This window comes from Oryx dammah, unplaced genomic scaffold (assembly GCF_014754425.2).
Source record: "Oryx dammah isolate SB20612 unplaced genomic scaffold, SCBI_Odam_1.1 HiC_scaffold_26, whole genome shotgun sequence".
NCBI classification, from domain to species: domain Eukaryota; kingdom Metazoa; phylum Chordata; class Mammalia; order Artiodactyla; family Bovidae; genus Oryx; species Oryx dammah.
The window spans coordinates 30,491,956-30,516,113 of record NW_024070210.1 but is presented as its reverse complement, the minus strand read 5'-3'; the positions used below and the strand labels follow the sequence as shown (position 1 = coordinate 30,516,113).

General features: G+C 41.2%; 1 protein-coding gene across 1 annotated transcript; it reads right to left on the bottom strand.

Annotated features, from left to right (window-relative positions):
• Nucleotides 1–547: 547 nt before the first annotated feature.
• Nucleotides 548–23,524, bottom strand: DHRS7 (dehydrogenase/reductase 7). Its single transcript, XM_040226326.1, has 7 exons — nt 23,262–23,524; nt 12,925–13,077; nt 10,929–11,035; nt 10,217–10,456; nt 7,214–7,336; nt 5,351–5,566; nt 548–779 (listed from the first exon to the last, which is right to left on the bottom strand). The coding sequence occupies exons 1-7, from the start codon at nt 23,392–23,394 to the stop codon at nt 732–734; spliced, it is 1,020 nt and encodes a 339-aa protein (XP_040082260.1). The 5' UTR covers nt 23,395–23,524; the 3' UTR covers nt 548–731.
• Between the last annotated feature and the right edge of the window lie 634 nt (nt 23,525–24,158).

The window sequence follows — 24,158 nt, the reverse complement described above, 5'->3', positions numbered from 1 at the left end:
ATCACCAATGTGATGGACATGAGTTTGAAGAAGCTCTGGGAAATGGTGATGGACAGGGAAGCCTGGCGTGCTGCAGTCTGTGGGATCGCAAAGAGTCAGACACGACTGAGTGACTGAACTGAACTGAACTGAACCTTGTCTATAACTAAAATGTGAACCACTTAGCAATGAGAACCATGTTTTTCTTCCCCTATTCTTCTCCCTTGATAGTAAATAGTCAAGGAACATTTATTGGTTTTCTGTTGTAGCCTATGCATGTTTTCTACTGTAAGACACTAAAGGTTAAAGTAAAATTAACAATAATAACTAAAGTAAGAAAGTCACCAATGGAATCTTCCTGAGCTGAGTTTAACCCAGGCTTTACCCATTACTAGCCCTGTGACCTTGGAAAAGTAATATCTACTTGCTTTGGGCCTTTCTTTCTTCATCTACAAAGGTGGATAATACCACCTACCTTAGAGTGCTGTTATGAGGAACTGTAATTCTTTGGTTAGCATTCTGCTAACCTAGATTTTAAGCATATATACTAGAGTACGTTACCCAGGAATGTAATATGTATTAACATATTTATTGCAAGACTCCTGTCATTCTTGTTATTTATTACATATTGAAAGAAAAGTTGTGTCTATTAAGAAATAAAATGACAAGTTATTCTTCAATGTGTAAGAAGATCGCTGTTTTCCATGTTTTCCATTTCTCTTTCCAGTGGCTTGAAAAATGCAAGTACTCCTTCAGTCATGTTTTTTTTTCACGCTTCTAAAATAAGAGGAGTCTGCATCCTATAACAGAATAACAGAAACATGAATCAGTTCCTTCTACCCCAGTTTTTAACAATTAATTCCTTCTGTTTTGAGGAGCTATATCATTAGGATTCACTGTTGAGAATCCTTATAAATCCTTGGAAAAATACTTAAATAGGAATAAAAATCATAGCGAAAATTCTCAAGCTACACAAAATATCACTTCCCTGGTGGCTCAGATGGTAAAGCGTCTGCCTACAATGCCGGAGACCCGGGTTCAATCCCTGGGTTGGGAAGATCTCCTGGAGAAGGAAATGGCAACCCACTCCAGTATTCTTGCCTGGAAAATCCCATGGACAGAGGAGCCTGGTAGGTTATGGTCCATGGGGTCGCAAAGAGTTGGACACGACTGAGCGACTTATGACACAAAATATCTCTAACGGGCTTAGCAACATTACTTCCCTGTCATTTGTTAACATCTGAGTATGCTATTTCATAAATGCTGAAGTTTCTACTATTACTCTTCTGATCAGCATGTCATACCTACACTGGCTTGCTTTAATAAATACAAAGAGTCTTTAGAATTAAAATACTTGAAAGATAACTCCAAAATCATTTGTGAACTTTTAGTATATTGCTTAAAGAGTAAAACAAGGCAATTCAATAATTTCTAAGAGGTGACATTTCATCTGGGAAGATACCCATTTACCACTCTCAAGAATTTATACTAAATAAGACAAAAACAAATTATAATACAAAATTCAATGATGTTATTGTTTTTGATGCCTAAAATTAATAACAATTCATCAAAACAAAGTTCCAGACATACTGTTCCTAGCCTAAAGAACAGAAACAAATTTGTGCCTAGACAACCCCATGGACAGTATGAAAAGGCAAAAAGATAGAACACCAGAAAATGGGCCCCCTAAGGTCACAGGGTGTCCAGTATGCTACTGGGGAAGAGCAAAGGGCAATTACTAATAGCTCCATAAAGAATTAAGTGGCTGGGCCAAAGCAGAAACAACATTCAGTTGTGGATGTGTCTGGTGGTGAAAGTAAAGTCTAATGCTGTAAAGGACAATATTGTATAGGAACCTGGAATGTTAGATCCATGGATCAAGGTAAATTGAATGTGGTCAAGCAGGAGATGACAAGAAAATGACAGAATGATCTTGGTTCATTTGGCGATGCAAAAGAATGTTCAAACTACTGTACAACTCTGCTCATTTCATGTGCCAGCAAGGGTATGCTCAAAATCCTTCAAGCTAGGCTTCAGCAGTACGCAAACCAAGAACTTCCAGATGTACAAGCTGGGTTTCAAAGAGGCAGAGGAACCAGAGATCAAATTGCCAACGTTTGCTGGATCATTGAGAAAGCAAGGAAATTCCAGAAAAACATCTATTTATGCTTCACTGACTACCCTAAAGCCTTTGTGTGGATCACAGCAAACTGCAGAAAATTCTTTAAGAGACCACCTTACCTGTCTCCTGAGAAACCTGGATGTGGGTCAAGAAGAAACAGTTAGAACTGGATGTTGAACAACTGGTTCCAAATTGGGAAAGGAGTACGACATGGCTGTATATTGTCACCCTGCTTATTTAACATCTAAGCAGAGTACATTACGCAAAATGCTGGGCTGGATGAATCACCAGCTGAAATCAAGATTGCTGGGAGAAATATCAACAACTTCTGATATGCAGATGATACCATTCTAATGGCAGAAAGTAAAAAGGAACTAAAGAGCCTCTTGGTAAAAGTGAAAGAGAAGAGTGAAGAAACTGGCTTAAAACTCAGCATTCAAAGAACTAAAATCATGGGATGTGGTCCCATCACTTCATGGCAAATAGAAGGGGAAAAGTGGAAGCACTGACAGATATTCTTTTCTTGGGCTCCAAAATCACTGTGGATGGTGACTGCAGTCATGCAGTTAAAAGACTTGGTCCTTGGAAGGAAAGCTATGACGAACCTAGACAATGTATTAAAAAGCATAGACATCACTTTGCCAACAAAGGTCCATATAGTCAAAGTCATAGTTTTTCCAGTAGTCATATATAGATTTGAGAGGTGGATCATGAAGAAGGTTGAACACCAAAGAACTGAAACTTTCAAATTGTGGTGCCGGAGAAGATTTTTGAGAGTCGTGTGGACTGCAAGGAGATCAATCCAATTAATCCTAAAGGAAAGCAACCCTTAATATTCATTGGGAGGACTGACGTTAAGGCTGCAGCTCCAATACTTCAGCCACCTGATGAGAAGAGCTGACTCACTGGGAAAGACCCTGATGCTAGGAAATATTGAAAGCAAAAGGAAAAGGGGGCAACAGAGGATGAGATGGTTAGATAGCACCACTGACTCAATGAACATGGATATGAGCAAACTCCAGGAGATAGGAAGGACAGAAGAGCCTGGGGTGCTATAATCCATGAGATCGTAGAGTCAGACACAACTTAGTGACTGAATAACAACAACAACATTTAGTTTGGGAATAATAGTGGCATTCTCTTAACTGAGATTCTTACAAACAAATTTCAATAAGGAGATGAATATACACAATACAAAATAACAGTAGGGAGGAAAGAGCAATGAGGAGAGAAGTGAAAAAAAAAATGAACAACTTTTTAAAGTTTCTAGGGTTTTGTGTAAAGAATAAGATATATCTCAGAATGATTTGGGGAGTTGAAAGGATGCCCAGTTTATCATAAAGTGATAAAGCAATGAGACCATGTAACAAGCAATAATTCAAATATGTTGGTAGGAAGAGAGAAGTCATGATTTTTAGCAAATGTTAGATGTAAGGCAGTGACTATATTTACACTGCTGTTGTTTAGTTGCTAACTCATGTCTGACATTTTTGCTACTCCATGGTGTATAGCCCGTCAGGCTCCCCTGTCCATGGGATTTCCCAGGCAAGAATACTGGAGTGGGTTGCCTTTCCTTCTCCAGGGGATCTTCCTGATCCAGGTATCAAACCTACATCTCCCGCCTTGGCAGGTGGGTTCTTTACTGAGGCACTAGGGAAGCCCAAGATTTACATTAGGTATTCTGTTGGTATTCTGTAAACAAAATAAAATAACCTTCTTATCAACAACTACTACAAGGGACTGAAACTCTAGCCCCTAATCCTTCTTTCCCCTCTGAAACAATGATTTCTATAATGCATTCTCCCTCTGCCATATTATTTAATTCTTTAATCGTCACTGTCTGTTTGCTAAATATCCTCCTGCCATCAAAACAAAAGCAGTAACAGCTAATACTTAATGAGTGTAACATACCATGGTATATTTTAAGAGCTTTCCACATACTAACTCATTTAATCCCCATAACAATCCTATGACTAGGTGCTACTATCAACAGTAATCTTCCGTTTTGTAGATGGTTCAGTTCAGTTCAGTTCACTCAGTCGTGTCTGACTCTTCGCAACCCCATGGACTGCAGCACACCAGGCTTCCCTGTCCATCACCAATTCCCGGAGCTTGCTCAAACTCATGTCCATCAAGTCGGTGATGCCTTCAGTCTTTCCCAGCATCAGGGTCTTTTCCAATGAGTCGGTTCTTCGCATCAGGTGGCCAAAGTATTGTAGATGGGGAGATTGAGATATAGAGAAATAACTTGCCTGGGATCGTAGGATGAGTATGGAGTAGAGCTGGGATTTCAGCCTAGGTAGCCCAGCACCTTGCTCCATGCTTTTAACCAGAATGTTGGGTCACCTCTTTAGTAAGGTGGCCTTTCCCCTCAACTCTTATCTATCACTGGGCACAATGCCACTTTATCAGCTGTCCTCTAAATTTCAGACTCTGATGCAATATTTGATGCAGCTCTACCTTTAGAACCAACCCACAGTACCAAGTTCCAACGTTATGAAATCACTTATAAATGTTTTGACCCCAAACAAACTGGTTAGTATAAAATGAATAGCCCTCTTCGTGATTTTTCAAGTTCTAAACATGTTAGTGCATATTGAAAGTTTTATAACCTTTAAGTCTCTTTAAGTATTTCATTTGGGTTTTGGGGGTTTTGTTTCTTTTTTCACCAGTTCATTTAACATTCCTCACTTTTCTGGAAAAATGAGTGCTGAAAGAATAAGCTATCAGCAAGTTTTCCTAAACATGGACTTAGGCACATTTCATATGTGCAAACTGACCTTCTGGAACAAAGTCAAAGGAACCAATACTACAGGTGAAACTATATCTCTTACTAGTGTGGAAGTGCTTTGACAGAGGGCTGATGTGCACCTAGTCCTGGGGAGAAATAGGAGGGAGGCCAGGTATCAACCCAAGGAGGTGACACAAAATGTAGAGACTTATAGGATGGGTTGGAGTTTGTGGGGAGACATGGTGGAGAAAAAGCATTTTGGCACATACACTGGCCAAACAGCAACACAGAAGAAAAAAATGGCAATCTTTGATTTGATTTTTACCTTGTAGAAAACTTTCTCCAAGACCAGTAGTAATTTACAGTAAACCAACAGATATGCATTGAGGATGGAAAACTTTTTATATCTTTTTATATCATGAGATTGGCAGACAGTAAGAAAAGTTTTTAAGCATTGGAAAATTTCATGTTTTCCTACAAGATTGATATGAATTCAGAAATGTATAAATTGGACTTACCACACCACTCTTGAAGTTCTCAATCCTTCTCTTTGCTGCTTTGTTGGTTAACCACCAGGCCAAGGTTGGCATATATTGCCACAAATAGAACATTAGCAAAAAAGGCTGATCAGCGATCCAAACTTCCTTCAAATCATTGGCCATGGTGACTAACATCAGCCGCACACAACGACTGGTTGCCATCTTGTAGGACTGGTCTGCAGTGCTGCCTGTAGTCTAAGAAAATTTTGAAAAATTCGTGAGTGATAAGTATTTATCTAGGGTATCTCACAGAACTTTTAGGAGACATCCAGTTGAGTGATTCCTTTACTGTGACCTCATGCCCCTCAGGAGTCCCCATAGGCACTAAGGGGTGCCTGTAAGCTATTTATGGGCTTCCCAGGTGGCACAGGACCCGCCTGCCATTGAAAGAGATGCAAGAGATGCGGGTTTGATCCCTAGGTCTGGAAGATGCCCTGAAGGAGGAAATGGCAACCCTCTGCAGTAATCTTGCCTGGAAAATTACATGAACAGAGGAGCCTGGGGAGCTGCAGTCCATGGGGTCGCAGGGTCAGACCTGACTAAGCATGCACACATAAGCTATATATTTCAGAAAACCTAATGGAATTCATATACTTAACCAGATAAGTGTGCAGGCTAACTAAAAGATAACAGTTATTCATTTTTGCTTAGTATTATACCATCAGCCCTGGGATTTCTTTGGAGGGAATGATGTTGAAGCTGAAACTCCAGTACTTTGGCCACCTCATGCGAAGAGTTGACTCATTGGAAAAGACTCTGATGCTGGGAGGGATTGGGGGCAGGAGGAGAAGGGGACGACAGAGGATGAGATGGCTGGATGGCATCACCGACTCGATGGACATGAGTCTGAGTGAACTCCAGGAGTTGGTGATAGACAAGGAGGCCTGGCGTGCTGCGGTTCATGGGGTTGCAAAGAGTCGGACATGACTGAGCGAAGTACTTAATGATAACTCTATGTATACATTTACAAATGAAGTTCTATAAAACATGGAGTCTATGAGGATGAAATAGAGAAAGAAGATAAAAGTGGTTTCTTGATATTGAAAAAATTTGGAACTGCTACTCTAGTTAATCTACTACTGTTTTACAAATAAACAGGCCCAGGAAGGCAGTAACTTTTATGTGTGCTCACACAGACCATTTAGTAGTAACCAGTTCTATATTCCAGGTCCCCTGATTCCTGTACATTGTGCTTATTCTATTTTACTATAGTGCCTCCATAGAAAATGTAAAATATAAATTATATATGTAAACACTTACATGGAAACATAGATTTATATCTCAGTAGAAATATTAGTGGAGAAGAAGGAAAATTTCACGGTCTTTAGAGAGTTTTTTGTATTATGGAGTGATACTGGATTCTTCATGAGACATTTATTATTCATTTGGTAGATTAATTACACGTAATCTATGAGCTGAGAGAAGCACAGGCCTGGGTGAGGCCAACCTAAAACTATTACATCTCAACAGGGGTTTTTTTGCTAAGTTCCTTTACCATAATCCCTTTTAAAATCCCAGTAAAACTTAATTTACTAAAATTCAGCCACACAGAACTTTCAACATTGCTATGATTTGTGAATTGATTAAAACTGGGTTTTTAAAATATTGATAGCCCACATAATAGTGGATCACTTATAAGCAGTATCTTAGTAATTTCTTTAGCTATTACTAAAGCTGGATGCCAAAGCACTATCAGCTAACCTTAACAACTTTCCTAATGCTGAGTTAAGTTATGTAAATAATTCATAAGGGATTCTAACATGAAAATCCTGAGGCATAGTGATGTAAGGCCAGGGTATGACTACTAAAGCATTCAAATTATTCCCCAACTAGAAATTTTACCTTTGTGACTTCTTCAGTTAGGGCATTTTTCACAATATTTGATTGCACAGGTCCTGGGCAAATGTTAGAAATTATTATACCTGGGTACGTGGCAAGTTCAGTTCGGAGGGTATTAAAAAATCCCTAATAGACAAAAAATAAATAAATAAATAAATAAATACAGACACATATCTCATGTTTAATAGTATGAAATTACTTTTCTTCAACTTTTTGTGAAGGACAATAGCAGCATATTATCAAAATGTGTTCTGAAATGCCTGAGTAAAGGACAGGGAATGTAATTACACAAGATGAGGCATTTTTAAACATAAGACCGCAGGCAATCTATAACAGGCATTGTTAACTCCTTCCAGGTATGAGTAGTTCATCCTCCCAATGGCAGTGGTTTAGCTTGTGCCATCAGTGATTTTGCACCAGATAAGTGAGAGACTACCCTTGAAGAGTCTGATACCCAGTCACCAGCTCCCCACTCCAAAAGGGTTACATGTTCACTGAGCATCACTGAGGCTGGATTTCTTTTGATGATCCCTCAAAGTGGCCTAAAGTACAGATGGTAGGGCAACAGGGAGCAAGTTGGAATTAATACTTAAGGGAAACTATCATAGAGGAACAGTTCCACTTTTTCAATTACTATCTGAAGACTATTAGTTTCAGCAAAAATTTTTATTTTAGGTGTAGTAAGAGAGTACATGGCTAGTTAAAAATGTAATATGATTGCTTACTCAATGACTTTTGTAAAAACAAGCTAGACCCTCTAGACTTAAAAGATACTGCCTATTTCTAAACCATATAGGAAGTAAACATCTACTTCTCCTCATCTCTTCTCCTAAATCAGGAAATATTCCAAGACTACACTATGATAAACTGAGTTAACTTTGAAAAGCCTAAGCAGCCAACATAGGTACATTCATTTATGATCCAATAACATTAAACAGTTACCAGCCTTTAATGCTGATGCCTAACAAATACAAGGCCTTTGAGGGTTTGTGCTGTCCGAGACTAATACAGTGTCTGACTCAGATGGACAGGAAAAAAGGCTTTGTAAATGAATGAATGAACTTTAACCTTCTGCCCCTCTATAGCAGAAGAGGGGAGAGGACACCATGAAAGCCAATACTCCAGACACTAAAACCTCTCCTTGCTTGAAATCACATCTAGTATAGTGTGTGAACTTTTCAACAAGTAAGTTCACTCTCTAGCTTGCTGAGTATCAGGGAAAAAAATGTGCCCTTCAAAAAGAGACCCCTGGTTTCAGTGTTCAGCTACTGGTATAACTAGATCTCAACTTGACACATGGTATCAGACAATCAAATCCAGTACAAAACAGTCTTGGAGGGCAGGCCAGACAACTTCCACTGCGTTTGATTGAAAGTATCCCGCGTATCTTATGGGATACTGGGTACCAAACAGATGGGGTGGCTACCTTCCCTCATGTGCCTGCCTGAGAGTTGCCCAACTGCCGTGCTGGAAGTAACTGACACCCTATTACCAAATAAGAGGAAATCATCAGTGCATTGTTTCATTTCATCACTCTCTGCAATTGTCTGCTCTTCACAGCAGAAAGAGGATCCTATGGAAGCAAAGCTTCAAATTTTCATGAAACTGATGACCATTCAGCTATTGCACTTATTATTCCAACAGTGAAACATTCTACATAAACTGACCTTCAATGGCATTAATTATAAATCACGTCTCTATTAATCATTTTCCTCCTATTGGCCTTACAATTTAATTTGCTCCATGTTATAGAGAAGGCAATGGCACCCCCACTCTAGTACTCTTGCCTGGAAAATCCTATGGACGGAGGAGCCTGGTAGGCTGCAGTCTATGGGGTCTTGAAGAGTTGGACACAACTGAGCAACTTCACTTTCACTTTTCACTTTCATGCATTGGAGAAGGAAATGGCAACCCACTCCAGTGTTCTTGCCTGGAGAATCCCAGGGACGGGGGTAGCCTGTTGGGCTGCTGTCTATGGGGTCACACATAGTCGGACACAACCGAAGCGACTTAGCAGCAGCATAGTGTATATAGTTACAGTTTCTTCTTATCCATTCTTAAGCCAACATTAAAAATTTATTCATTTCTAGTACTCATATCTCATAAGTTACACAGGCCAAATTAAACTTTCTCCAGAGAAGGCAATGGCAACCCACTCCAGTACTCTTGCCTGGAAAATCCCATGGATGGGGGAGCCTGGTAGGCTGCAGTCCATGGGGTCGAAAAGAGTCAGACATGACTGAGTGACTTCACTTTCACTTTTCACTTTCATGCATTGGAGAAGGCAATGGCAACCCACTCCAGTGTTCTTGCCTTGAGAATCCCAGGGATGGGGGAGCCTGGTGGGCTGCCGTCTATGGGGTCGCACAGAGTCGGACACGACTGAAGTGACTTAGCAGCAGCAGCAGACTCTGCCTTAATTAGATTTTCTTCTAATGAAGTCAGAGTAAACAGAATCGAGGCTAGACCCAGTAGGGATTTGATGCTCAGAGCTAATCACCCAGTGGGAAGTTTCTATTTCTGATAGGCATGTACATTTAGAAATTCAGGTAAAATAAACACCAACAACAAAGGGGAAGGAAACAAAGTCATAGAAATGAGAAGGACAAGTAAATGTATGTAGAATCCTGAAATGTGTGTAGAAGAAATAGGGGTAGACCCCACATTTGCCATGAAGATGTGGTAGATATGAGGACAAGGTAAAGGACAAGTCATGTCAACTAGACTATACAGTTTGTAAGGGCAGGGATCATATCATCTTTATATTCCCAGGATATGTTGCAGTGTATGACACAGTGTAGGTACTCATTGCATGTTTGCAGAATTAGGAAGAGGCATGTGAGGCTCAAGCCTTTTTAGCATCTTCTGGGTAAGTCTTCTACCCAAGATCTTCTTGGGTCTCTCTGTCTCCAAACATCACTACCTAGTTCCAATGATCCCTTGCAGTAAATGTTCCATACACACGTTCAGGTCAGTTCTATCAGAGTTGAGTTTTGACAGCCTTACCCGGAGAGCATGTTTGCTGGCACAGTATCCAGTAGAAAGGGGTGCAGCTATAATTCCCACAATGCTATTCACAGTAACAATTTTTCCTTGCTTCCTCTCAATCATGTGAGGCAGAACACACTTTGTCAAGGACACCGTCCCTAAGTAGTTAAGCTCTATTAGCTCCTTGAAGACATCCAGGCTGGTGTCCACACACAAAGCACGCTGGGATACTCCACCATTGTTGACCAGAATGTCGATCTAAGTAAAGAAAATCAGAAAGGGGGTACTTTAGGGATGACGTTAGATGGATTGTTGGAATTCCTAGGGATGGCTGGTTATATTGTTAACTTGATGAATCAATGGAACAGGACAGTACATTTCCAGAGGTCAGCAGTAGAAAAAGATAAAACAAAAATTCACCTATGGAATTAAATTCCCACCTTAAGTTACTTTTTATGGAAAATAATGTAACAGAAATAAAAGGCACAGTAAATCTTTAGCTTCTTTTGTCCTACATGGAGGAGTTAATTTATTAAGGTAGGAAAAGTTCCAATTATTAATACATAAAGCCACCGATTCAGAGATTAAGAGACCCAGCTGGGCCCTTGAGATGAAGTGAGATGCTTCATGAACCCATTTGCCTACAGCCCTTTGAATGATAGCACCACAGATGGGAATCTCTTTTGCAGCTACTTCAGAGCAAGACTCATGCACTCAGAATGCTACTTACTCTGCCAAACTCCTGGAGAACTGCTTTGGTAGCCATTTCATGGGAACTTCTGTTAGTCAGGTCAAGGGGCAAAATGAGTATATCTTTTTCTTTCAAATTACCATTCTCTAAATAAAGACATTTAAAATTAATATGGAAGTCATGTGCTATTCACATTACATTTAACACCCACCCTACAACCACACTTAGCAATGAGCTCATTTCTGGGTGAAGCCCTGTGGATGAGGTTCTCTTTAAGGACCAAGAAACGGATCTTATCGAACAAAAAACTGACTAGGTACACAGGAAACAGAATTCCTTTCTTCTATTTAAATATATACAACCTAACATTGGACCAGGCTTCCCTGACAGCTCAGTTGGTAAAGAGATCGCCTGCAGTGCAGGTGACCCCAGTTCAATTCCTGGGTCAGGAAGATCTGCTAGAGAAGGGATAGGCTACCCACTTCAGTATTGGAACAGCTTCTAGAAGGAATCAAGATTATACTACAAACTTAAAAAAGCAAACATTTTAGATCAATTCCTTTAGAGGTACAGAGGTATTTCTGTACATCTGTTATATAATAGGTTCACTGCTTGATTTTTAAACACAATTTTTAAAAATTTATGCTGAAAATCAATGAGAATTTGGGTCTTCCAGTCACATAACACAGAAAAGATTCCTTTCAGAGGCTAAGGATTCCAGGAGATGAACAAGGAAAAGGACACAATCCTGAAATTCCCAACCAAGAAACACGTTGGGCTGTAACAGCCTCTCTATTTCTATTATCAAAACAACAGTTCAAACGAATTTCCTTGAATTCTAGCCCTGAAATACAACAAAGTTGTGTTTTGGTAAGAAAAACAAGTAAGTAGAGAAGAGGTGAAAAGGCTCTATGGGCATAGGAGTAAATTGTGAAATATTAACTGTTTTTTAAAAGCAATAGAAAAGTCTGTACCCATGATATGACAGATAAAAGGAAAACAATCTTACTCAAGCTAAGAAACACTGTTATGGTTCATTTCTTCCTGTGCAAGTCTCAACAGCAGAGGAGCAACTATCAAAAGAAGTAGCCCAGTGGAAAAACACAAGAGGCCTTTAAGAGCAATATTGTGAAAGAGGGTTTGTGGCCTTATCCGCTAACTCCATATCTGGGTGATTAGTCCCATCAGCAAAGTGAAAGAAAGATTTTTAAAGAATGACAAGTAGATGACAGAAAAAAAAAAAAAAAAACAACGATCTTCTGGCAAATTCAAAACTATTTCAGTGTAGATATTAAATTTCCTATGAGAAATAATAACTGTATTACTTGAGACTGCTTTTACTGTGAACTACACCAAAACCCAAACAGATAAACAAAAACACTATTGTCCTGTATATATGAAAAATTTTATATCAACTTGCATTTCTCAAACTTAATTCTACTCTGGGATTTCCCTGGTGGTCTAGTGGTTAAGACTCCACACTTCCACTGCAGGGGCACTGGTTCAATCCCTGGTCAGGGAACTAAGATCCTACATGCTGCACAGTGCGGCCAGAAAAAAAATTTAATTACACTCCTGTTTTTTTGTCCTTTACAACAAAAATCTTATATTATTTCATATGACTTTAATATCGGACATTTTAACACAATACCAAGTAAATTTCTATGGTAACGTATATGTATGTCATTCATAAGAACCAAATTGTTCTTTGTCTAAGATAAAAATGTAAGACATTTATGTGGTCACTAAAAATCCAAACCAGCATTTGAGAGAACTGACGATCAATCCCTAATGCTAAGAATTAGTATAAAAAAAAAAGGTAGAAAGATGGCAGAAAAAGAAGAAAAAGGTCAGGCCAGGTAACTAAGAAGTGACAAAAGGGAAAGGAGTTGGATCAAAGCACTCAGCATTTGGAACCAGAGTCTACTGCCCATGAAAATCCCCCTCTTCCCTCTTCCCTCTAAAATTCCCAAATTTTGACTCTGGGCTCTGATTTAGTTCTAGGCAGCACTGCTGCTATTTTAGATTTACTCACCAAGGCATTTTCTTTTCACTCTTTCCAACTCCTGCACTCTTCTGGCTGACAGTACAAGAGAAACTCCTAGTTTGGACAGCTGGTAAGCCAGTTCCTCTCCAATCCCACTTGATGCTCCAGTCACCCACACCACCATATCGGTCAGCTCCCATTCTATTGAAAAGGGGGTGGGGTTTGAGGGGAGAAAATAAGCTATGGGTTACAACCATAAATCAAAGATTGACCAAAGGAAAAAAATAGTTTTAAACAATATCACTGAATATGAAGATATAATATGTGGAACTTAAAATTTTAAGTATCCTATGTTTACAGCCCTGATTGCTGTGGTGATGATCTCACAAGTGTATACTTACCCCAAACTCATCCAGTTGTGTACATTAAATATGGACGATTTCTTATATGACAATCATACCTCAATAAAGTGGTTTAAAATTTTTTTAAATTAAATATCTTAAGGAAACACTTTCTACCTAGTGTTAGAAATCATATTAGTAACAGTTTATTACTAATTGTATTATTCTGTGTATTCTAGACTGTTTGAGAGTTTTCCAGACTTTACTTCAAGGTAAGCCTTACAACTCCATGGTCTGACTCTAAGGCTCTATTTACCTTCATATTTGATCATGAAAAGTAAGGGTAAGTAGATAGAAAGTATCTGGACTCATTTTCTCACCTTCCTTATTCATAAATGAGGGTTTCATATAAGATGATCACTTCTGGTTCCATCCAGTTTTCTATTCTATTATTCTAATTTCTCACATTGGTGGTATTGATGATAAATCTGAGTATACCAAGTTCTACTCTATGGTATGGTAGAATCACCCTGAATTTTTAAAGTCATGTTTTCGTTTTCCCCACTTGTCAATCATAATCTGATGCCTAGCAACTAAAGGTCGTTTTGTAGAAGAGCTTTCCAAATGCCTGAGCCTTCATCTTAGAAGAATCTAGTAGTTCACCCAAGATGAAATACGTACGAGAGCGAGATGAAATGTTATACTCTGCTTGCCAGATACCATCTTGTAAAAGATTGTAAAAATGTGAAATAAAGCACTGACAAGTGGTTTATTGTCCAATGAAAACCTTATTTGTACTTCAGCACATGACAGCCACTGTCCACCGGAATCCATCGAGTCAGGGCAGTGCGATGCTCCTGTGTACCTTATTAAAATGTGTTATTTGTCAAAAATAGGAAACAAGGTATTATTTAAGATACACACTGCTGATTTTGGATCAGAAAAGTTAAAATCAGGAAGCCAGTTTACTGTTTTAGTCAAACGATTCCAAAGTCTAAGTGTTGGTGAGTCAGTATGTGCTCTGATTGCACTTTAACTCCCAGGGGTCAAGTGCCAGCCGTGCCACACACAGCCAGGAAATGCTCCCGTGTGGGAACTCAATGCCTTCATCTTCCAAAAGTGGAAAATTGAATTAATAATAAAACCTCCTTCATAGAATTGCTGAGAGAAATGAGTTAAAACATGTAAAGCACTCAGAACAGTGACTGACACACGTGTGGGAGTGTGAGCCAAGTTGTTTCAGTCATGTCCAACTCTTTGGCATCCATGGACTGTAGCCCACCAGGCTTGTCTGTCCGTGGGATTTTCAAGATAAGAATACTGGAATGGGTTGCCATACCCTCCTCCAGGGGACTCAGTGCTTAATAAAACGTCAGCTCTAGTTGTTGCAAAATTGTTTAACAAATGGATTTTGGCAGCAAAACATTGAATGTTCTAATTTCTCCAGCCAAAGGCAATGGGATTACTAACTTCAATGGCTTAACATTTTTCCATTGCTTCCTATGTGCTTTTTTTAATTACCTTATTAAAATCTTCACAAGAACTTTATGAAACAGGAATTATCTCAGTTTTACAAGAAAGGAAACTGAGGTTTACAGAGATTAATTTACACCACTAGACTGTACATTTCCTTAAGGCTGGGACCCTGTCTCCTTTATTCATTGCTATGTCCTCAGTGCCTAGCACAGAAACTCGCTTAGAAGAAGGACTCCACAAGTCACTGTTGAATAAACACCCAAGAATCCTGGCAGAGCTAGGATATTTGTCAAAGTATGTCTGACCTCTAGCCTAAGCTGCCACATTTTAATATGGTCAATATTGTAGACCCAACTCTCGTAGCAATTCAAGAAAATATCATCAGGAAAGTGATTTCATGTAAATATCTGAACAAAGGACAGAAACATCCCAAATACAGTGTCTGGGCTACAGCGTTTTCCTATCATCTATTGCACTATGTATTTTGTTTGTTTGTTGGCTTGCGAGATTTCAGTTCCCTGACCAGGAATTGAACCCAGGCCACAGCAGTCAAAGCTCTGAGTCCTAACCACTAGACCACCAGGGAACTCTTAAATCTAATGCACTTTTATGGAAAGGCTCAACTGAGCAACCTTGCAGATTTTTGGGGAAATTGTTGTTCAGTAGCTAAGTTATCTCTGACTCTTTGCAACCCCATGGACTGCAGCACACCAAGGGTCTCTGTCCTTCACTATCTCACTGAGTTTGCTCAAACTCATGTCCGTTGAGTCAGTGATGCCATCCAACGATCTCATCCTCTGTCACCCCCTTCTCCTCTTGCCCTCAATCTTTCCCAGCATCAGGGTGTTTTCCGATGAGTTGGCTTTTTTCATCAGGTGACCAAAATATTGGAGCTTCAACATCAGTCTTTCCAGTTAATATTCAGAGTTGATTTCCTTCAGGATTGTTTGATCTCCTACTTATTGTTCCAAAGTTCTGCAGTATATAAGACTCCAAGGTAAATATAATTTGTTTGTATGTTTACTAGTTAGCATAGCAGTAAGAAAGATTTCATTTGTGCATGCATGCATGCGTGCTCAGTCACTTCAGTCATGTCTAACTCTTTGTGACTCTATGGACCATAGCCCACCAGGCTCCTCTGTCTATGGGATTCTCCAGGCAAGAATACTGCAGTGAGTTGCCATGCCCTCCTTCACGGAATCTTCCCGACCCAGGGATTGAACCTGAGTCTACCACACTGCAGGCAGACTTTTTACCCACTGAACCATCTGGGAAGCCCTCTTCATTTGCATCAGTTCAGTTCAGTCACTCAGTCATGTCCGACTCTTTGCGACCCCATGAATTGCAGCACACCAGGCTTCCCTGTCCATCACCATCTCCCGGAGTTCACTCAGACTCACATCCATCGAGTCAGTGATGCCATTCAGCCATCTCATCCTCTGTCATCCCCTTCTCTTCCTGCCCCCAATCCCTCCCAGCATCAGAGTCTTTTCCAGTGAGTCAACTCTTTGCCTGAGGTGGCCAAAGTATTGGAGTTTCAGCTTTAGCATCAGTCCTTCCAAAGAACACCCAGGGCTGACCTCCTTCAGAATGGACTGGTTGGATCTCCGTGCAGTCCAAGGGACTCTCAAGAGTCTTCTCCAACACCACAGTTCAAAAGCATCAATTCTTCAGCGCTCAGCTTTCTTCACAGTCCAACTCTCACATCCATACATGACTACAGGAAAAACCATAGGCTTGACTAGACAGACTTTAGTCAGCAAAGTAATGGCTCTGCTTTTGAATATGCTATCTAGGTTGGTCATAACTTTTCTTCCAAGGAGTAAGCGTCTTTTAATTTCATGGCTGCAATCACCATCTGCAATGATTTTGGAGCCCAAAAAAATAGTCTGACACTCTTTCCACTGTTTCCCCATCTATTTCCCATGAAGTGATGGGACCAGATGCCATGATCTTCGTTCTCTGAATGTTGAGCTTTAAGCCAACTTTTTCAGTCTCCTCTTTCACTTTCATCAAGAGGCTTTTTAGTTCCTCTTCACTTTCTGCCATAAGGGTGGTGTCATCTGCATATCTGAGGTTATTGATATTTCTCCCAGCAATCCTGATTCCAGCTTGTGTTTCTTCCAGCCCAGCGTTTCTCATGATGTACTTTGCATATAAGTTAAATAAGCATGGTGACAATATACAGCCTTGACGTACTCCTTTTCCTATTTGGAAACAGTCTGTTGTTCCATGTCCAATTCTAACTATTATACCAATATGCAAATATTAATACAACAATGAAAACTATCAGGCTCACATTTACCTTAGTACATCTGCAGTTCTGATACCCTTCCTCCCACTCTGGAGAAGAAAACTTTTTAACTTAACACCAATTATTTAACAATTCTACAGGGACTTCCCTGGCAGTCCAGTGGTTCCTACTTCACCTTCCAATGCAGAGGGTGTGGATTTGATCCCTGGTCAGGAAGCAATGTTCCCACATGCCTCGGGGCCAGAAAAAAATAAAATAAAATAAATAAAACAGAAGCAATATTGCAACAAAGTCAATAAAGACTTTTAAAAATAATAAAATAAATAAATAAAATGTCAAAAAAAAAAAAAAAAAACAATTCGACAAAATCTGGCGTACATCATGGCCTCCGCTAAAGAGCCTCTGAAAGCAGATTCTCAGAGTTCAACCCCCAACCCAGGTTAAGAACTCTCCTCTCAAGCTGTTGACCATTTAATTCCCTCACAGGATGAGTAATCTAGTTACCTCTGAGGCACCAGCTCATTTGGGAGGGGGTAAGTCTAATCATTCAAGATGGGTTTCCTGGGTGGTTCAGGGTAAAGAATCCACCTGTGATGCAGAAGACACAGGAGACCCAGGTTCTATCCCTGGGTTGGGAAGATCCCCTGGAGGAGGGTATGACCGCCACTCCAGTATTCTTGCCTGGAAAATCCCAGGGACAGAGGAGCCTGGCGGGCTACAGTCCATAGGGTCACAAAGAGTCAGGCATGACTGAGGCGACTGACCACTGAGCACAATCATTCAAGGGCTTCAGGAATTTTCTTATACTGATACCTTTAACTTCTACAGACCAGCAGCAGCTGGCAGCAGTTCTGCCTTGTGGTGTCAGGAAGGATAAATCAGGCCTGTCCTGCACATGACTGTCTCATCTGTTTGAAGACAACTGCTATGTCCTCCCTAAGTCCTTTCATCTCTTGCTTCTCGAAGGCTAGATAAACACCTCCAATTTCTGCTACTTTCCCTCAGATGACACAGCATCTGGTTTCCTCACCCTTCTTCTCACACCCTCTGTACAAGCTCCAACTGGTCAATGTTCTATTGAAAAGAGCTGGCCAGAGCAGGATACAGGATTCCCAGGGGTCTAAACAGCTCCAAGTAGGGTGACTTGACTAAACCACTTCCCTTGTCTTTCAGAAGGGACATGCCGTGAAGGCCCAGACAGTGGCTGGCTCAGCCACTGCTGTGTCCCCAGTGCCCAGCACAGAGGCCAACACAAGCAGGAATTCAGAAAACATCTTTTGTTGTTTGCAGTTTGTTCCATAAGACATGAAACAGCTCCAAAAGCTTGCCTAATCTTTTCTGGCACTGCACAGTTGACTCTCATTGAGGCCACTCTCAAATAAGAGCTGTTTTCCTCACATATGTTCTGCTGTTGAGACTTTTCCTACTCCTACTTTTCCATGGATTTTTCTGGATCTATGTGCAGTACCTAAAATTAGTCACTCTGAAGTTTTACCATGTGAGATGCATGCTTGGAGACAGAAGGGATCTCTAGACCAATACATAAAAGGTAGGAAATGGTGGTTGCCTCCAAAAAGGCACACTGGGCAGCTGGGAGACAAGGGTGAGAGTGAGCTTTACTTGTCACTATGTATCCTTTTGTATTTTTAAATACATATATTTTGTATTTGTTTTTTTGCCTTATGTGAGTATATTGTCAACTTTTTAAAGTGACACTTCATGGCAAATAGATGGGGAAAAAGTGGAAACAGTTAACAGATTTTATTTTCTTGGGCTCCAAAATTACTGTGGACATGCGAAGAGCTGATTCATTGGAAAAGACCCTGATGCTGGGAAAGACTGAGGGCAAGAGGAGAAGGGGGCAATAGAAGATGAGATGGTTGGAGAGCATCACTGATTCAATGGACATGAATTTAAGCAAACTCAGGGAAATAGCAAAAGACAGGGAAGCCTAGCGTGCTGCAGTCCAGGGGGTTGTAGAGAGATGGACACAACTTCACAACTGAACAAAAACATAAAGATGAAAAAGAGGATAATTTTTTAAAAAACTTTAATAGAGTCTGCCCATCTTTCCAATCTGAGCTGTTTTCAGAACTTGAATCTATCTTCATGTTCCTTTAACTCTATTTCATTATTGCCCTCACCTCCCTTCCAACTCTCTCACCCCCAATCCTCCCCTCCCAGAGCCCCTAGAAGTCTTTTTAGTCATTTTTCCTAATAACGTCCCTATAACATTTCAATTTCACAAATATATGTTTATGTATCTTCATATATCTGCGTGCCAAGTTGCTTCAGTCATGTCCAACTCTTTGTGACCCTATGGACCATAGCCTGCCAGGCTCCTTTGTCCATGGGATCCTCCAGGCAAGAATATTGGAGTGGGTTGCCATACCATCCTCCAAGGGATCTTGCCCATCCAGGGACAGAACTTGTGTCTCTTGTGTCTCTTGCATTGGCAGGCAGGTTCTTTACCACTAGTGCCACCTGGGAAGTCCTTACATGTATGTATCTCCTTTAGACATAAAAGGAGGTCTATAAAGTTTATTCTTCAGTAAGTGCAGGTTTAAGCATGGTGAAATTGAAAAGTTAAAAGTTAAATTAAAATTTAAAAGCTATTAACATTTAACTTTACAACCGTAAATTTACAAAAGTTATTTTGCTGAATAACATGTATTTACATAAATTGCAATGTATCATATTACATTTGTAAATCATCAAATTATATAACTACACGATAATAATAGCAAAGTAATTAAATGTTTAAAATCCTTCAAAACTGGTATTTTTCCAGCAAAAGTAAAACACTGAAGACACCAAATGAATTTCTTAAAAGTTATCTTTAGTCACCTTAACTTCTGCATGATATGTGAAAATAACTTTTCATTTAACTAGCTGCTAGATATTGTCAACGTTTCTTCTCTTTAGCACTTGACATTATCAGTTGAGTAACTTTTGTAGAACAGTAAAATATAAAGTATTTTTATGTAATCTCAAAGTCCAAGTTAACACTAAGCACAAATAGGATCAAACACTAAAGTCGACAAAGCAGCCAATAGGTACATGCATTCCATCTGCTGAGATGGGCCAATGACCAAGAGAAAGTCTGCCAATCACAGCCATCTATTTGCAGTAGTTTTGTAACCCTGAGCTTGCACATGTTTTACATATTTTCCATGAACTCAATCTAAGTGCTACACCCTCCTCCAAGAAAAGAAACAAGAAAAATGAAATACTAAGGAATAATACTTTGTCAGTTAGGGTTGAGCTTAGGAGGGGCACAAAACCTTGTACTATCTAAGATTTTTTTCAGTCCCCAAGAACCAATTTTCACCCCCATGTAAGTGATAGGGCTCCCCTTCCCTCTCTGGTTCCATTTTTATAGTTATCACTTCCAGGGCTTCTCTGGTGGCTCAGACAGTTAAGAATCTGCCTGCAATGAGGATTAGGAGTTTGATCCCTGGGTTGGGAAGATAACTCTGGAGAGGGGAAGGGCAACCCACTCCAGGATTCTTGCCTGGAGAATTCCATGGGCAGAGGAGCCTGACTGGCTACAGTCCATGAGTCCCCAAGAGTTGGAAGGAATGCAAAAAAGCAAAATGGCTGTCTGGGGAGGCCTTACAAATAGCTGTGAAAAGAAGAGAGGAGAAAAACAAAGGAGAAAAGGAAATATATAAGCATCTGAATGCAGAGTTCCAAAGAACAGCAAGAAGAGATAAGAAAGCCTTCTTCAGCAATCAGTGCAAAAAAATAGAGGAAAAGAACAGAATGGGAAAGGCTAGATATCTCTTCAAGAAAATTAAAGATAACAAGGGAATTTTCATGCAAAGATGGGCTCGATAAAGGACAGAGATGGTATGGACCTAACAGAAGCAGAAGATATTAAGAAGAGGTGGCAAGAATACACAGAAGAACTGTACAAAAAAGATCTTCACGACCCAGATGGTGTGATCACTCATCTAGAGCCAGACATCCTGGAATGTGAAGTCAAGTGGGCCTTAGAAAGCATCACTAGGAACAAAGCTAGTGGAGGTGATGGAATTCCAGTTGAGCTGTTTCAAATCCTGAAAGATGATGCTGTGAAAGTGCCACACTCAATATGCCAGCAAATTTGGAAAACTCAGCAGTGGCCACAGGACTGGAAAAGGTCAGTTTTAATTTCAATCCCAAAGAAAGGCAATGCCAAAGAATGCTCAAACTACTGCACAACTGCACTCATCTCACACGCTAGTAAAGTAATGCTCAAAATTCTCCAAGCCAGGCTTCAGCAATACGTGAACCATGAACTTCCTGATGTTCAAGCTGGTTTTAGAAAAGGCAGAGGAACCAGAGATCAAATTGCCAACATCCTATGGATCATGGAAAAAGCAAGAGAGTTCCAGAAAAACATCTATTTCTGCTTTATTGACTATGCCAAAGCCTTTGACTGTGTGAATCACAATAAACTGTGGAAAATTCTGAAAGCGATGGGAATACCAGACCACCTGACCTGCCTCTTGAGAAATCTGTTTGCAGGTCAGGAAGCAACAGTTAGAACTGGACATGGAACAACAGACTGGTTCCAAATAGGAGAAGGAGTACATAAAGGCTGTATATTGTCACCCTGCTTATTTAACTTATATGCAGAGTACATCATGAGAAACGCTGGACTGGAAGAAACACAACTGGAATCAAGATTGTTGGGAGAAATATCAATAACCTTAGATATGCAGATGACACCACCTTTATGGCAGAAAGTGAAGAGGAACTAAAAAGCCTCTTGATGAAAGTGAAAGAGGAGAGCGAAACAGTTGGCCTAAAGCTCAACATTCAGAAAACGAAGATCATGGCATCCAGTCCCATCACTTCACGGGAAATGGGGAAACAGTGGAAACAGTGTCAGACTTTATTTTTTTGGGCTCCAAAATCACTGCAGATGGTGATTGCAGCCATGAAATTAAAAGACGCTTACTCCTTGGAAGAAAAGTTATGACCAACCTAGATAGCATATTCAAAAGCAGAGACATTACTTTGCCGACTAAGGTCCGTCTAGTCAAGGCTATGGTTTTTCCTGTGGTCATGTATGGATGTGAGAGTTGGACTGTGAAGAAGGCTGAGCGCCGAAGAATTGATGCTTTTGATCTGTGCTGTTGGAGAAGACTCTTGAGAGTCCCTTGGACTGCAAGGAGATCCAACCAGTCCATTCTGAAGGAGATCAACCCTGGGATTTCTTTGGAAGAAATGATGCTAAAGCTGAAACTCCAGTACTTTGGCCACCTGATGCGAAGAGTTGACTCATTGGAAAAGACTTTGATGCTGGGAGGGATTGGGGGCAGGAGGAGAAGAGGACGACAGAGGATGAGATGGCTGGATGGCATCACTGACTCGTTGGACGTGAGTCTGAGGGAACTCCGGGAGATCGTGATGGACAGGGAGGCCTGGCGTGCTGTGATTCATGGGGTCGCAAAGAGTGGGACACAACTAAGCAACTGAACTGAACTGAACTGAGCAACTAACACTTTCACTTTTTCACTTAATCACTTCCAAGCAAACCTCCTCATAGGATTTAGATATTGTCATGTGGAGAAACTAGGTCCAGGGAAATCCCAATTCCCGCCGGCCCTTGTAGACCCAAAGCCTAGCTCTGGACAGCCCACTGAACTTCTCTGAGCATTATGAAAATAAGATTAATAATGCCTACTTTATAAGAGTCATTGTAAAGGCGAACAGTCACAAATGAAAAGGGCCTGGTGCACTGCTTAGCACATAGAATGCGTTTAGTAAACGACCATCAAATATTAAGCTGGGCATAGATAAAAGACAAGTAGAATGTCTTTTAGTATGCCAATAACGGCCTTCCTTCAGGCAAATCACCCACTCCAGTTCTTTACTCTTCTCCCAGTGGGTAGGCAGCTTTGTGGGTGACTGTATTATCTCAAATTCCATTTCACTACTCTCGAGTAGAGTGAGAGATGGCAGATAAACAACTTCAGGAAGTAGCCTCAAAAGGACACTCCTTTACAAGCGCACTGTTTCTCCAAGTACTGTCCTCCCACGCGGCTTCAGAATCCCTGGGAGCCAGGCGGAGAACTCAAGACACCGAAGGCACCCCGCCGATTCCAAGGTTCTTTTACTTCAGCAAGTAAAAGGCAAGTCCGTAGGGACCAGGACAGAAGACAAAAGGCGCCGGCCCCTTCCACCCCGAACCAGAGCCCTTGAGAAAGGCGCAGCCTCGCCGCTTGGAAGCTCCACGCCACCCGGAGGGACGCAGGAGCAGCGGAAATCCGATCGCACGGAACCCGGGCTCCCAGTGCAGAGAGGCGGCGGCAGGTCCTCACCTGGGCGTCGCCCCTGCCACTCGGCCCACAGCAGGGTGAGGTCCGCGTCGGCCCGTAGGAAGCGCAGCAGCTGCACCACGAGCGCTAGCAGCGCGCACAGCGCCAGCAACCAGAGCAGCAGCTCCCAGCTCATCGCGCCCTGCTCCGCGAGAGGAAGATAGACTGACCCGTGCCTAGACTGCGCCTAGGCCTCCCGGCTGCAATCGCGCCTCCGCTCCGCCGCCCGCCCAGCGGCCCCGGCACGCCCAGAGAGCAGGCAGGAGGGAGGAGTCGCAAGGCGCGCCCCGAACCCCCCCGCGGGGAGCCCGCCCCAGTTCTGCCCGCGATGGGCGTGGGGCGCCCAGCCCGGAGATCGCTGCCCAAGTTTTGTCCGCCAGGGCGCCCAGTAAGGGATTGTAGTGGGAACAAACGGCGTGGGTCACTTAAGCATTTGGAGATATTCCTATTCGTAAGGTAGTCACAGCATTTGTAATCTCAAGACCGATTCTTTTACAGTTGTTTTGAGATGCAAATAGTTTTCGAAGCTCAAGAAGAGTACAAATATTCCAGCCTATGAATTCGGCCTCCTCCTTTCCCTTCTAATCTTTAACTACAGGGACCTAACAGACCACACATTTTGTTTTGTTTTTTTTCCACCCCGCGCTATCGCCACTCCCTCACCAAAGTAACCAAGTATATGAGTAGGATTGGCCCTGTGTCCACCAACGTTTGGAAAGCACCTTACAAGTGATTCTAGTGTGATTGTTGAATGGGAAAGTGCAGCTTAGGCAACACTTGCCCTTGAGCCTAGTGCCAGGAGCATTTTCTGAGGACTTCAGCCAACTCCAAGTTGGTTGGAATCCAGGTAGCTCAGCCCTCAGTGACCCTACTTTTTTTTCCTTATCTGTACCCACGAAG